General features: G+C 42.9%; 1 protein-coding gene across 1 annotated transcript in view; it reads left to right on the top strand.

The window, feature by feature from the left end:
- EDRF1 (erythroid differentiation regulatory factor 1) overlaps nucleotides 1–15962 on the top strand; it is a 98650-nt gene that overhangs the window by 67181 nt on the left and 15507 nt on the right. The window contains exons 25-26 of the mRNA XM_089669742.1: nucleotides 4126–4241; nucleotides 15333–15478. Of these exons, the coding sequence (XP_089525868.1) occupies nucleotides 4126–4241; nucleotides 15333–15478 (262 nt within the window). The remainder of the gene's footprint in view (nucleotides 1–4125; nucleotides 4242–15332; nucleotides 15479–15962) is intronic.

Below are 15962 nucleotides of genomic sequence, written 5' to 3'. Positions count from 1 at the left end.
TTACCCCAAATCTGCAAATCCGATTAATTCAACTGAAAAATTGCTGTGCTGGGAAAGTAGAGAGATTTTTTTCTGCCCGGCCTTGTTCACACTTGCTGCTGCCAAACAGTGTCAGTAGTGCAGAGCTATGTAAATCCGCTGACTTGGTGACATTTCCTCATTTCATACTGGGCTTGGAGCACCAACACTGTACTAAGTGGCAGGACAAACACTTGGAAAAGGCTGGAGGCTTAAGCAGCAAATACAGAGTTTGTTAGAACAGCGACGAGATGCATTGATCCAGCATATAAGCTGCTTTACATCTGATATATTTGATGTATTTAGCATGCTTTGGCTAGCTGTTTCGTTCCTACATGCGCTCTTTAAAGTGTATCTAAACCCGAGATCAGAAATATGACATCTTGAAGCTTTCCAGCTTTCAGATCTGGTGGCTACAATAGTCTTTTATTTTTTCAGGCATCTTTGTTTTTAGCTGGTTCTTCTGTCAGTAACACTTTTTCAGTCCTAGGGTGAAAGAACTTGTTCATTGTAATATATTTGTGATGGGGCAGTGTTGTCTGCATTGGACAGGAAGTGTTAAGACTACAGAGCACCTGCCCCATTCCTCATCTCCAGAGATGTTCTGTAGTCCATCAGAAAAACGTTCAGGCATTGCTTGGGTCTTCTTTTACAATTAATTTTATTGCAGAATAGATAACATCAGAGAAACAGTCAGAAACAGAAGCACTGACCAACAGAAATGTATTTATTTCAGGTACTTATATAGTGCCATCAGTTTACGCAGCGCTTTACAGATATATATTGTACATTCACATCAGTCCCTAACCCTCAAGGGGCGTACAATCTAAGGTCCCTAACTCACAGTCATACATACACATACTGTACTAGGGCCAATTTAGACAGGAGCCAATTAACCTACCGCGTTTCCCCGAAAATAAGACTCTGTAATATATTTTTTTGGCTCAAAAAAACACACTAGGTCTTATTTTTGGGGTAGGCCTTATTTTTTTAATGTACAGGTGTGGACAGGGGGTGCAGAGGTGAGCTGCAGGCAGTTGTGGATGAGGGTTACTATAGAGAGGGCTGGCTGATGACAGGTGACAGTTGCGAGCTGCAGTCAGGTGTTCCAGAGCTGAATTGACGGGTGAGTTTCAAACAAGGTGCAGAGATGAGCCACAGACAGAGTGCAGGGGTGAGTTGCAGGGAATGCAGAAGTGAGCTTCGGGTCCTATCTTCCCACACAGTGCACCAACCGCACTCACCACTCCGCCTCTTCCTCACTGGCCAGTGATCACCCCTGGGGCATTGGCTTCCATGCATTAGGCTGCAGGATGAGATGCCCTGCCCCCGCCCCACCCCTAAACCCACTGCCCCCTCAGATATCTGTTCCTTCCCTGTCCAACAGTGAGTACAGAGGTAGGGGGGTTCTGTGGGAGCAGATGGTGCTGTTACTTACAAGAGGGATTGTCACTTGGAAACACAAAAGCCACTCTTCTGTGTTTATAAGAGACAGTAGATATTGGTGTACATAGGGCCAGTGCCAGAGGTGGTGGAACAGCTGATCACAACTAGGTCTTATTTTCAGGGTAGGTCTTATACTTCAGCAATTCCCAAAAACAGTACTAGGTCTTATTTTTGGGGTAGGTCTTATTTTCGGGGAAACAGGGTACCAGCATGTCTTTGGAGTGTGGGAGGAAACCGGAGTACCTGGAGGAAACCCACCCAGACACAGGGAGAACATGCAAACTCCAGGCAGGAGGTGCCGAGGCTGGGATTCAAACCAACGACCCTAGTACTGCCAGGCGGAAGTGCTAATCATTTAACCACTGTGCTGTCCACATACAAGTTTTCTGATGAATAATACAGGGAATATACTGATGTATATACAAGGAAACAAACTTAGTACACAAGCGCAATATATAAAGAGGGAAAATAAAACAATAAGTTGCCAAAATGGTAGACATTTAGAGACCAATGAGTTAATAAACTAAGAGAAAAGATTATCACAAAATCTGCATACAGAAGGCAGGAAAGATGGAACACGGAGCCTCGCTGAATGCATATTGGTATTCTATACTCAGGACTCCCAATGAAGTCAGACAGGTAAATATAGTATTGCTGGTACGGTACTTGAATCAAAAATTACAATCAACACAAATATCATGAAAACAGACTGAGCAGAAAAGCAAAAGAGACAAAAGACAAAGAAAGGGCTCCAGGGGGACCGCGATGGAAGAAGAAAAAAAATAAAATAAATCTTATATCGACATAACGAGGGACTGGTCAAATCTCGACGGTTGGGCTATATCAAGCCAGGGATGCCAGGTCTGCAGAAACTGTGTGGGTGTCTAGCAGTATAGCCGTCAATTTTTAATTAACCATTATAAAATTCATCCGATTTTTGACAGCTTCGAAGCTGAGGAGGGCGGTCTTCCAAGCCCTCGCGATCGTCCGTTTGGTAGCCATGAATAAATGTGATGCCAGCTGCCGTTCAGGATGAATTAGGCCCACTAATGGTTTAAATAATAGTGCTTCATAAGGGTTGCGCTTAATGTTTGTGTGAAACCGTGCGGAGAAGGGCATCAACCCTGATCCACAGTCTGCAAACCTTAGGGCAAGTCCACCAAATATGGGCCATGGTGCCTATTTGTTGACAACCGCGAAAGCAAGTCGGAGAGTATGTGGGTATAACATGAGCCACACGGGCAGGCGTGTCTTTGCTTGGGTTTTCAATCCAGTAGAGGATATGTTTTCAGTTTATTACAGAAAGTTGGCTCACTGGATTTCAGGATTGTCATTTTTCTGCTGTATTTTTAAAGAGACAAAACAGGGACATTGCAGTACATACAGCTCATCTTTGTAATACACAATGCACATCTTTCCTTCTTGTACCATTGGGAGCTGGCTCTTCCATGTTCTTGCAGCTGGCCTCTGATGACACACCATCAGATCTGCCTTCCAGCTGCTGTATGTCCCTGCTGCTTCAACCTCCTGGAATATGTGATGGGGATACCCCCGGAGGCTTCAGAATTTGTTTTTTGTTTTTTTTTTTATAACAGTGAAGATTCACTTTGAGTACAATTTGGATATTTGTCTGTGTACAGATTCAGTGATAATAAATGCACAGTTTTTTTCCAGCAAATTCAGGTATTTGTTTTATTATTATTTATTTATTTTATGCATAGGAGCCTGCAAAGCATTACAATGCACAGGCGCTCCTGCAGACTCTTTTTGTAGTCTCTGGTCTGTATCAAGGTACAGACCTTTGGTTACAGGGCTGCAGGAAGTGTGATCACACTTGTGTTCTATTGATAAGTACATGTCCCTCTGCTGCAGTGGCAGACAGGACTTTTAGTTTATTCATTCACAGATTTCTGTGAATGAATGATGCAGCTGTGCCGGTGGAGCCATGGCTTGGCACCATGCTATATGTTACACCCTAAATATAGGTGCATGTAACATGGTAGGAAAGGTGGAATTGGCCTTTAAGGTGGGTGTTGCCATTGTCGTAAAAATGCGTGCTGGTAGTCCAAACAGAGCAGCCAGGAAGTGTGGAAAGAAAGGTAAAAGAGCTGGCGCACAGACCAATCAGGTCTGCCCCAGGAGCATACATATCACAATGAAGTCCGTATAGTCTCTGACAATAGTCTGTGATAGTAGTGGTAGCTGTCCCCAGAGCAGAGGCAGGGACGGGGCCATCAAACAGGAAGTAGCTGTTTCTCTCATCTTGATGAGCTTGCTGTTTTTCACTTTCATTAGTTACTAGTTTTTAATATTAATAAATAGTCCTTTATGCTACACTTAGTAGGTCCTTCCCCTTTTTTTCTGTGCAGTTGTAGAGGACCGAGATAATATATATGTTGTTTGCCAAATTCTTTGATAGACCAGTTTCTGTATTTGTTTCCTTTTTACTTTTTGGCTGGAGTTATCTTTTAAAATGTATTATAATTGGAAACATAACACTTTAACTTTACAGGAGTACATGACTCTGTCGTCCATATGCACAGAAGTGTAAATGGGCTTTGAAAACTTTTTTTGTAGCTACATCAGGTTTCTGTGCTGTCTCATATACTCCCTTTATAATGGCGTCAGATGACTTTACTGCATGTGTTGTCTTGATTCCAGGCCAGAACAGCACTGCGGGTAAAGTGAAGAGCCTGTGTGGAGCTCTGGAGATTATGATGAATACGCGATGTGCTTTTGTCGTTCTTCAGAAAGAGCTGGAGTGTGAAAGTGATCAGGTAAGAGAAGTTTGCCAAGCTGTGAGTGTGAACACAGGCCTGAAATGTGCTGACACAGACTTTATCTACATCTCATTAGGAGTTGCATGAGTGTCCCTTGTCTGTCCTCTGAACAGGCGACCTTTACAATAGTTTGTAGTGGTACCTATGCCATGTTTTCAGAGCTCTTCATAACACATCACACTTTGTACTCCGTTCTGGGAAGCTTGTCTGTCCAAAGAGCCATTTACTGGAGCTCTGTATAAACAGGGATGCCTCTTCGCAGTCTGCTAATCCAGGTGGTGGTTTAATTACATGATTAATAGCTTTAGATTACATATTGTTTGCCCTAGGCAGGAATATTGTATATGCTGGGCTGATCTGTGGTCATATTGTATATAATGGGAAAAGTGATCTATCTGCTGACTATCTGTAAGCCTACGATAATGTTGCAGTGTCTTAAACGAGATTTAAACCCAATTGATTAACTCTCATATAAGCTTTAGCAGGTTAATGTAATTTCAAAAGTTTTTTCTTTTTTCAGGATCTTTTTTAAATATGTGGCTTTTGTTAAAGCCCTACAACAGGTAAAAATGTAACCCACTCCCTCCCATTTCACTTTGATCCACACTGGAGGAGTTTTTCTTTGTTTCAATGTTTTTATTGAAGATTTACATACAAATAGGTTATAATAAGCCCTTGATTGTAACTGCAAAAGGAACTCGCAAATGTAGGTGAGACACAAATATTGAAATTTACCCTTGAAAGGGAGATACCAGAGAAAGTCAAGAACTGAGCAAGGGAATGTGTATGCTAACTCTACAGGAGCAGCTCAAGTGAACTAGAGCCTGATAACTGCTCCATTTTGTTTCAGTAGATAACAGACACAAAAAAAAAAGCCGGGTGCTACACAATGCATCTTTAAGTCATAATAGGACATTAATCCATCATAGGGCAAAATGTGGAGAGATGAATAGGAAGGAGGAAAAGGGAATAAGGAAGGAAGAGCAAAGAGAGAGACAGACATAATCCACCCATGCAACAGGCCCACCAATCCAAGCAAAGGGAGAGGATTTATTATTAAGGTGGAGTCTGTAAGTAACTAATCCATGGGCTCCAGATTTGCTCAAACCTGGTAGAGGTATCACATAAGATGACTGTCTTCTTGTTGATCACGATCCATGAGAGTTTACATTTTGTCAGCGCTAAGTCTAAACACTGACACTATTTCTGCGTGCTAGGGACTGCTAACCCAGTGCAGCAAATGTGTTCAGGACCACCAGTCCTCTACAGTCCCCTTGTGCTGATGTCACTATTCTTCTAAATACTGAGAGGACCCTGCTAATGGACAGTCAATAGGAAGTATCTACGTTATAAAGGCAGTGACGGGGAAATCCACATCCCTGCCAGATGTCAGCGAAGTAAGAGACAAGACTTAATCATACAGCATGAGACACTGGCTCTTTAATCATTACAACTGGGCTATCTAGGGCTGCCTAAGGTGATTAGACACTGGCAAAAGGGTTATAGGAACCTTCCCCTATATAACTCCTCCCTTTCATAGCTAGCCTCTCGTTTTTTTGCTAATGTCCTTAAGTTAATCACCTCTTTCCCCCTCCTGAGAGAAGCTTACCTTCTTTCTACGGAGGTTTCTCTCTATCAAGATTCCTGCTGTACCATAACCACTGCAGCGTCTGATTCAGTTGACTCCTCAGCTGAGCCTTGTGGGACCATACCTGGACCCTGCAGGATAGTAGAAGCAGGGCCAGCCTATAATTTTGCTGTAGGCACGTCTGTAGTGCAGCTTGTGGAGTTATCAATGGGGTGCTTTACAGGTTAGGGCTATCGTCTTCCGGTTTGGGGTAGGCCCATTGTGCTGAGTAAAGCCAGGATGGGGTAATTTCCCTGTTGATTCTGCCTACAGATGCTTAGGAGGTGGGTACAGGCAGACGCCCTTTTAACATTTATGCCCAGGTTACTCCATTTTTTTTTTTTTTTTTGGTCTGTTTGTCGACCACCCTTGTGGTTGCTTCTGAAAGCCAGGAGCACCATGTTTTCTTTAAATTTTAAGCAATTTTGACTGTAATTGCATGTCTGTGCCTGTGCTATTGCATTTGCAGGCCTCCCCCTTGGGGCGCCAAGTGCACCTGTGCGGTACGGGTACTTGGTGTACCTGCACTGCCTCACTTTTAGTTAATTTACTGCAGCTGTGTGCCCGTCCTCTTCCTCTTTTTTGGTGTGACTTTGGACCTGAAAGCTCTTCTGGCCCAAGAGTACCCCTCTGAGGACAATATTTCACAAACATGGTAGATCTCAATTCCAAGGGAAAAGGGTCAAATGAACCTTTTGGGTCTAAGCAGCCAAGAGGGTGGTAGTTTATTCACTGGGGCACTAGTACCCTTTACCCTGATGACTGCCCCCAGTCTGACTCCCTGCTATCCTTTGGAGTCAGATCCTGTTCAAGAATCTGGTAGACAAGAAGTTCGAGGTCTTTAAAGCTCACACATTCCCATCGTTCTGCCTCATCAGAGCTATCTGCGCTTTACAGCAGGGAATCGGCATTAGTTATTGGTCACTGTTCCCTTTGGCCTTTCATCCCTGACATTCTCTTCCAAAGACCTTTTGGCCTCTCATTCACTAGGTAATGCCTTTGTTCAGGGTGTAGCACAAATCTGTTTAAATATGTGCTTTTCTGTGTCCCCTTAAAGCATAGGTTCACCTCAGCCTGCAGAGAGCATTGTGGGTGCTCCTGCAGACACTTCATACAGCTCATTGCCCATACCTTTGTGCTGGCAGACAACTGCTAAGTGGCAGGAAGTGTTAATGGACTACAAGAGTGCTGATTGGCACCCTCGTGGTCCATTGGGGGCAGATGGGACTTGTAGTTCATTCATTTACAGATTGTTGTGAATGAATGATGCAGCTATGTGGGTGAAGCCCCGCATAGCCGTGTAAATTTTAAGTACGACAACGACTGAGGGGGAGAGGAGCCCCCATCCACTGTCAGGGGGGTAGACTTGGTGTGAATGGGACTTGTGATTAGCCTAAATATGGGTGTAACATGTTGCTAAAGGTGAATTTGGCGATTAATCTTGGCTCCTTCGAAGCCTCCTTTGGAACCTGTTAGGAATATTCCCTTGTCTGACCAAACTCACAAGGTGGCCTTCCTTGTTACGATCACTTCTGCACAGAGGCTCTCTGAGTTAGCAGCCCTATCATGTAAGGATTGATTTTTAACATTGAACAAGGACAAGGTTGTATAGAAGCTTACATCTCCCTTCCTCTTGAAGGTGGTCTCTTCTTTCCACCCTAACAAGGACATTGTCCCTTCTTCCTTACGTCCTGCTCCACAACATAAAAAGAAAATTTCTCTTTGCTGTCCTAAAGGAGAAGTACAGCCAAACCTCTTTAGGCAGTTTTTCTCCTGTGGATCACAGGAGTGCAGTTCGTTCTACACTCTTTCAGCTGTCAGTCCACGGAAGTCCACTGTCAGCCAGTGCAGGCTGACGTCCCTCAGCCAGTCCAGGCTGGGGAAAGATCCTGACTTTAAAGTCGGGATCCACCCCACGGTCTGGAGCTGCATCAGGCTCAGCCTCTCAGTGAGCCACTGAGAGCCTGAAACCAACCACCCCCAGAAGTGGTGACCGTCTGTGAGAACTCAGCAATCAGCCGTCATGTGATCGCTGAGTTCTCACACTTAGTAGGTGGGGGGGTGGAGAGGGGGGAAGAAGCAACATCCACCTCTTTTACTACTTGAAAACAATTTTTCAACTTTGACATGCATTAGTAAAGCTGTACTTATCACAACTACTTTGTGTATCTAGGTGAATTATGCTTTGTTTTTTTCAGTACAAATTGGGCTTTCTTTTGGTGGTAAATGGTAACGGATATCTCCTGATTGGTTTCTTTTTTTTTTTTCTATTTTAAAAGATAAACGTCCAAAATAGTAAAGGAATTCTATTTTTTTAATTTAGCTGTATATTTCTATTACCATAACATTACACCAAAGAAAAACCCAAAATAAATTATCCTGAGGATTGCAGCGGTACCATAAGTGTATGTTGTTATATGTTGTTTGTACCTGTAGTAGGGCCCAGAAAAAAAATAGTGTGCATCAGGTAAAAAAAATGTGAATTTTACTATTTTTTTTTTTTTTCCTTTTTGAGCCTGGAATGCATTGTGCCAGTGATCAGCACATTGCTGGTGCCATGCAGGACTCCTGCAGACATGTCAGGGTATCTGTGTGTGCGTTCCTCCCATATGGGGAAGCAGATACAGTCTGACAGGAAAACTCAACTAGCACAGTGCTCAACAGTGCTGTGGCATGTCATTGAGAACTATAAGTCAACAGCCACAAGGGTTGTCGGGACTTGTAGTTCTTTCATTCACGGATCTCTGAATTGATGACGCAGCCCTGTGGGTTGAGCCCCGCACAGCTGAAATGTTTTCAAAAAGTGACAGCTAGTACAGGGAATTTCTCCCCGTACTGCTGTCACAGGGAGGAGGGGATCGGGCAGCGGCTGCAGTGGTGGGAACACGATGCGTGTTCCACCCTAAAAACGGGTGGAACATGTCACATGTTCCAAAAGCTGAACTTCTCCTTTAAATAATGCCTTTTTTCTTTTTCATTTTTTTCTTTTTAAATAACTCTACCCAAAATATACTGACCCTTCCCCAAAATATACTTTGAATCCGACACTGAGCTAGATCAAACCTTGAGCTAGCTATTTTTTTATTTTTTCTTTACACACTTTTGTTCTCATCTTTTTCCCCTGCAAGAAGAGAAAGATGCAATGTATCCTCCTCCCGATTCAGAGGAAAAAGAAAACACAGGGGCGGGCTGTGCATTGACTGATCACTGTGATCACTGTGATAGCCAATCAGAAGCTATCACAGCAATCAGGTGACCGGGAACCAGGAGTCCCGGTCCCTGATCGTTAGTATTCATGTTGTAAAGTGTTGCGCAAACTATTGACGCTATATAACTCCTGTATAATAATGAGACCCAGCGATCTGTGAGAGCCTGGACACTCTCCCAGCACCAATACTGATACACATATATGCTAGCTCATGGAAGAAGAGCCACTTCAGTGAGGCCACATATGTGAGGTTAACACATTAGGCAGGCATGGCACACTGTTGTCCACCTTTTTGAGGAAACCTGTGCTGCCACTGCCATAACTTCCTCATCGATAAACTGTATGCTGGACCAGCTGTATGTAGTTTTCAGTTTCTGATGGGGAAAAGAGATTTTTTTAAATTTTTTTTTCCCCCTAAATTACAAAATAGTTTGTGTAGCAGTTATATGTAGCACTTATATGTTGCATCCATTTTAATTAGAATTTTCATTTGTTTTTTCGGAATCTCGCAATTGCATGGAAGAGATGTAATGGTCACCCCATACCTGCTTATGATTGTTAGGCAGAGCAGTAATGTGCAGATAGAACCAGACAGCGCGCCTAATTTCCTTATTACAGGGACAATTGTGTTGATGTTGTCGCTCTTTTTCAAGGGCGGTTTTATATAAAGTTTTGCAGAACACGTCCTTGGTGTCTGCACTTCAGCTGCATTTACTGGCTGCTGGCTGGTGCTCTGCACTTGATCAGCGTTTCATCAGTCTCTGCCGTGTCTCAGCCTAATTGTCACCTTCCTCCCTGCCACTGGGAGCGAATCCATGTATTTCATTCTGCATCTCCATTTCCGTGACTTCCTCATCAGTAAATATTATGGCTTGTGCATGCTAGAGCAGATGTACAGTCACACGCACTTAGAATGATAAAACAAAGATGACAACCGGCACGCCAGCTTTCTGTGAATCCACAGGCTTTTATAGATGACTGACAAATGCGGAAATTTAGCCTTTTTAAGGACCCATTGCTTCTGAAATCTAGGTCAGTTTGATGCAAGTTGTGACATTTTCCTGCATGCTTTAAATAACGCTTAAAAAAACCAAAAAAAGCTATTTTCAGAGATACAGCTTTCTATAGAAGCTTTAGGCCCAACTCTGGCCTTTAGATTCTACAAATATTGAGAGGATGTTTTCAAAACTGGAGCTGCCAAAATCTGGAGAAGCATGGCAACCAATCGGCTACTATTCTCAGCTTGTTCAGTTAGGCTTTGAAAATGAAAGCTAGAAGCTGATTGGTTTTAATGCAAGCTGCTCCAGATTCCGGCTGCTTCAGTTTTGATAAATTCCCCGCACTGTATATAAACTGTTTAATCTGTTAATAGTCTATAGAGCGTAATTTTCATAAAACATTTACAAAACTTTTAGCAAACTTTAAGGAGTATTGAACTGGTAAATCACCTTCAACTCCAGTGTGGTGTTGATGAACAAAAAACTAAAAAAGGGCGCACTCTCATCGCGCATCACTGTGGTAAACCACGTGTTTATTGTATAATCAAATAGATATATACTCACAAACCAAAGGATAATAAAAGCAGTATGAATAGTCCGCAATGGTGGTCAATGCAATGCTGTGCCCCAGTTGGGGATAAACTGACACGTTTCGGGAGACAAAACCCCTTCCTCAGAGCTCCCGAAACGCGTCAGTTTATCCCCATTTGGGGCACAGCATTGCATTGACCACCATTGCGGACTATTCATACTGCTTTTATTATCCTTTGGTTTGTGAGTATATATCTATTTGTCCCGCAGCCACCAAGAATTTGCACACAGGCCCATAGAGCCCCTAGTGTCCTTCCTGACGTGCTTGCTCGTAAATCCTGATCGGTAGCCCACAGATTCGGCAGCATCTGTACTGGCTCCCCCCCCCCCCCCCCCCTCACATTCACTGCCCAACCCGGATTTCAGGTGGAAACAGCAAATGTAACTCCCTTTGCATTTATGGAGCTGTTTTTTTACAGTAGATTTGTACAATTTGATTGGGGGCTAAAGCAATTTATATGCTCTACAGTATATCGCTGCAAACCCAAATTCAAACCTTGCCAGACCACTCACAAGGAAACCCATTACGGTTTCCGAATATAAAACTTTTTGGGTCTAACCCTCAATAGGGCATTACAAAAAAGAATGAGTTGCGGTTGTATTGGTCCACAGACCCGATTCATCATATGCCTGTGTTCACTGCTCCCATGACCAGGCATAGATATGAGACGATAATGCGCTTCATGTATTTCAGTGATAACACACTCTGGCATCCTCGGGGTGACCCTGAACATGACGGGCTCTACAAAATTTGGCCCCTCATAAACCACCTCACTGAGAAATTTGCAGATGTGTATATGCTTCATCAGAACATCTGCGTGGATGAGTCCCTCATTCATTTTACTGGCCACCTTGCATTCAAACAGTACATCCCCAGCAAGCATGCAAGATATGGGGTCAAATTGTATCAGCTCTGTGAGAGGGCTACAGGCTATACGTACAAATTTAGGGTTTATGAGGGAAGAAACAGTGAAGTAGAGCCCCCCCCGACTGCCCAGACAGTGAAGTAGAGCCCCCCCCGACTGCCCAGACAGTGAAGTAGAGCCCCCCGACTGCCCAGACAGTGAAGTAGAGCCCCCCGACTGCCCAGACAGTGAAGTAGAGCCCCCCGACTGCCCAGACAGTGAAGTAGAGCCCCCCGACTGCCCAGGACTTGGTGTTGTGTTTGTTCCGTAAGGGGTACCACTTATACGTGGACAATTTCTATACAAGCGTGCCACTATTTAGACATTTTTTACAATCTTGGAATTCATGTGGCACCTAATCGCTGGGGCTCCCCCCTACGTCTTGTAAATACCCGACTTAAAAAGGGGGGGAAAGCCTGCTTGAAGAATGATGAATTGCTCGCAGTGAAGTGGAAGGACAAACTGGATGTTTTTGTCCTGTTTTTCAATCACGCAGACGCGACAGTCCAAATGAACATGGTATCTGGTGTTGTTGAGAAACCCCTCTGTGTCCACTTCTATAACTTTAACATGAGAGGGGGGGACTTCAACGACCAAATGATGAATCTGTACCTAGTTTCCCGGAAAGCACGACACTTGTACAAAAATGTGTCTATTTATTTATTTCAATTGGCTATATATAACGCTTTTGTAATTTACAAAGCAACTGGACGATGTGGATCCTTCCTAAAATTCCAGGAAGAGACCATCACAGCTTATTTGTATCCAGAAGGTGCTGTGGCCCAATCCTCAAATCCACACACTTTTTCTGGCAGAGATTTCTTCTCTCTTTTTTTTCCTTCAGCCCGAGGGCTGCATAAAAAAAAAATAGAACATGGCATATACACTAAACAAGGACCAGCGACGTACTGGTATCAGTATCACTGCACTTTGAATAGTTATACCAGGATGATGCCTGCAGCTGCAGACCTCATCCTGGTATCGTTTTTTTTCAGCTGGTGATCGGCTTACATGTAAAAGCAATCCTAGTGGCTAATTAGCCCCCCCCCCCCGCTGCCTTCCACGGCCTTCTCGGGCAGTCCCATGCCATCCGGGGAACCTGAGAATGTAGCCGGTGTTTCTGCCAGCTGACCATAGAGCTGATTGGAGACCAGAATGGTGCCAATCATCTCTATAGTCTAAGAAATTGGAAGCTACGAGCATTTCATCACTGCAGTTTTGCAGGATATAAACAGCGCCATTTGTAAATTGGGAAAGCATCTGATCTCACTGATCTTGGTGAGATTAGATAATGTAAGGGCAGAGGAGATATCTAGAGTCTGATAGACCCCAGATTTCTCAAAGAATATATGACAATGCCCATTGAAGTTATAGGGGATATTTGCATTCCGTATGATGGCATTAAAAGTGTTAAGAAAAAGAAAAAAAAAAGCATGAGGGGATAGTGTAAAAATAATTTAAAAATCAAATTAACTTAAAAAAAGAAAAAAAAGCACCCTCAAAGAATTCCCTTCTCTTGCTGCTTCCAATCACCACCATGCAAGCAAAACACTGCATATAGTGCTTTATCTTTAAAAATATTTTTATTGTACCAAAAAGACCGATAAAATACTACTCGCACTCTGTGGGTGCTGGATTGCACCATATATAACCAGCCTCATAAAGATGTAATAACTCTTCACAATAGTGCTATGTAAAAACACCGGAAACACTTGAAGAAACACTTGCCACCTGTATGAGCGTCGTGATGTCTTCCAAGCCCCGCCGCAACGTGTTTCATCACATGGCACTTGACTTCCTCAGGGGGATGAAGGGGGGTAAATTATTGCCTACAACTCTTTATCAACAGATGGACATTCTTTCATGCAATTTACTTTGCACAGATTTATATATGTTTTTGGTTTAATTGTTATATTGGATTTATTTGCCAAATTAGATTAGATTGCATATGGGAGAACAGGGATATGGTAGTTTATCACTAGTGCAGCACTGTTTTGATTTTAAGTTTGCAGTATTAGTATGAGCGTCACTTAAGCTGCATGGTGGCTGATATATTATATGTAGCGATCATATTATTTTTGCACAAGAGTCAATATGAGCAGAATACACTAGTTATTTAATATGAGGTTCAGTAATCATGTTGTTTTTTTTTTTTTTTTTTGCTCTATATTGTTGTTGAGTTTATACACATGTGATACATAGCAGCACATAAGTGTTTTTGATATTAATTGTATGTAGAATCATTAGTTTGGATATTTGCTTCTTGCCTCATATAGATGTAATGACTCTTCACAATGGTGATATGTAAAAACACCGGCAACACACGAATAAACACTTGCCACCTCATGTATGAGCGTTGTGATGTCATCCAAGCCCTGCCCCAACGTGTCTCATCACATGGCACTTGACTTCCTCAGGGGGATGAAGGGGGGTAAATTATTGCCTACAACTCTTTATCAACAGGTGGATGTTCTTTCATGCAATTTTCTTTGCGCAGATTTATACATGTTTTGGGGTTAATTTTTATGTTGGATTTATTTACCAAATTAGATTGCATATGGGAGAACAGAGATATGGTAGTTTATCACTAGCACTGTTTTGGTTTTAAGTTTTCATATGATTAGTATGAGGGTCACTTAAGGTGCATGATGGCTGATATATTATATGTAGCGATCATATTATTTTTGCACAAGAGTCAATATGAGCAGAATACACTAGTTATTTAATATATGGCACTCTTCCTACCACTCCATCCCCCACAGCTATCTCCTCCTGTGCCGCTATCCCCTCCCTCCTAGATTGTAAGCTTGAAAGAGCAGGGCCCTCGATCCCCTCATGTTTTGCATTGGTATTGTTCTGTCACATGTTCTGTCTCCCTTTGTAATGTACAGCGCTGAGCGAACCATTGGCGCTTTATAAATACTGTATAATAATATGGGGTGCGGTAATAATTTTTTTTTTTTTCGCTCTATATTGTTGTTGAGTTTATACATATGTGATACATAGCAGCTCACAGGGGTTTTTTATACTAATTGTATGTAGAATCATTACTTTGGATATTTGCTTCTTATGATGGGACCAGGCAGGGTCTGAAAGCTGCAGTTCTTTTGACTTTGGAGTATGTAGTGTCCCAACTCCCTTGTGGCACCGAGGGTTTTACTGATTGTCGTGATTCTTGATTTGATTGTTGAATACCTTTTCTACATAGAATTCTGCCAAAGTCCATAGCGGTTTACAGGAAAGTACATTATAAAGCAGACTGATCATCTTGAGCGATAAGAATACAGTATGTTTGCATTAGCAATGGAAATCTTCCTTTCCGCATGTTTCCAGCAAATGTACCAAGATAGTCAAATGTAATATGAATGAAAAGGAAGAAGCCCAGTCCTTTCCTATTCATGAGAAGTACGCTGAGTTATGTGGGAGCTGTCTAGCCTTTCATTAAAGCGATGTGTTTTACATCCAGGCGGCCGAGGCATTGAGTCCTGTGGGGGAGAATAGCCCAGGAATGCCTCACGTTAACGAGCTGTTTTAAATAAGCCTATCTGCTTCCAATTGATATTCTGCAGCAGGTAAGCATGAGGAAAAATGCTATGGGCTGTTCATGCCTAGGACCGCATTGAATGGGTATTCGCTCACTGAGTGTATTGTGTCTGCTGAATAGAGAAGCTGCAGTCAGTCTAGCTTCTTGCGCCTGTTTATACATTGGGAGTAATATCTGATGTGCATTGTGGCTGAATAAAAATATTCTTTTTTCAGGGAACGCAGGACAGCAACGAGCCGCCAGGAGGTTCTTCTGCTAATCTCCGCATGGAAGAGGTCCTGAAGCTGGTCAATATATTTGAGTCCCGCCTGTCTTTTCTTCTGTTACAGTTTGTCAAGCTCCTGTCTTCTAAGAAGAAGAAGTAAGTGTCTCTATTACCTTCTCATAAAGCTTTATGGGACTAGTCCAAACCCAGATCCCAGGTAGCTAGTGTGTCTTAAGAAATGTCTCACATTATTTATTTTTTTTAAGTTGTCCTATCCGGTTTAAGTCATAAAGTACTAGTGTTCACCGCATACTAGCACATTATGACAGACTTGCCTGCAAACGGAACCCTCCAGCGCAGTGCTGTCATGGCTCCCCCAGTGTTTCCATCATCGCCTGGTGTTCCTTTCAGCTTTCGGATCTATGGCAGCTTGAATGGCTGGGCTGCAGCGACGGCACTCCTGTGCATGCACAAAAAAGTCACATTGCCACAGCACACAGAGCGGGGCATAAATGTGATCTAAGCTGTGCATGTGCGGCTCAGGTCACATTACCCGCTGACAGGTGGCGGGACATTTATGAGAGACCAATAGGATCTCTTCTTTTATAAAAACCCTGCTTGTCCGCGGATTTTAACTACA

Source organism: Staurois parvus, unplaced genomic scaffold, assembly GCF_062004578.1.
Source record: "Staurois parvus isolate SC_StPar_1 unplaced genomic scaffold, SC_StPar_1.0 ptg000009l, whole genome shotgun sequence".
In the NCBI taxonomy this organism is placed as follows: Eukaryota; Metazoa; Chordata; class Amphibia; order Anura; family Ranidae; genus Staurois; species Staurois parvus.
This window is presented reverse-complemented; position numbering and strand designations above follow the sequence as displayed.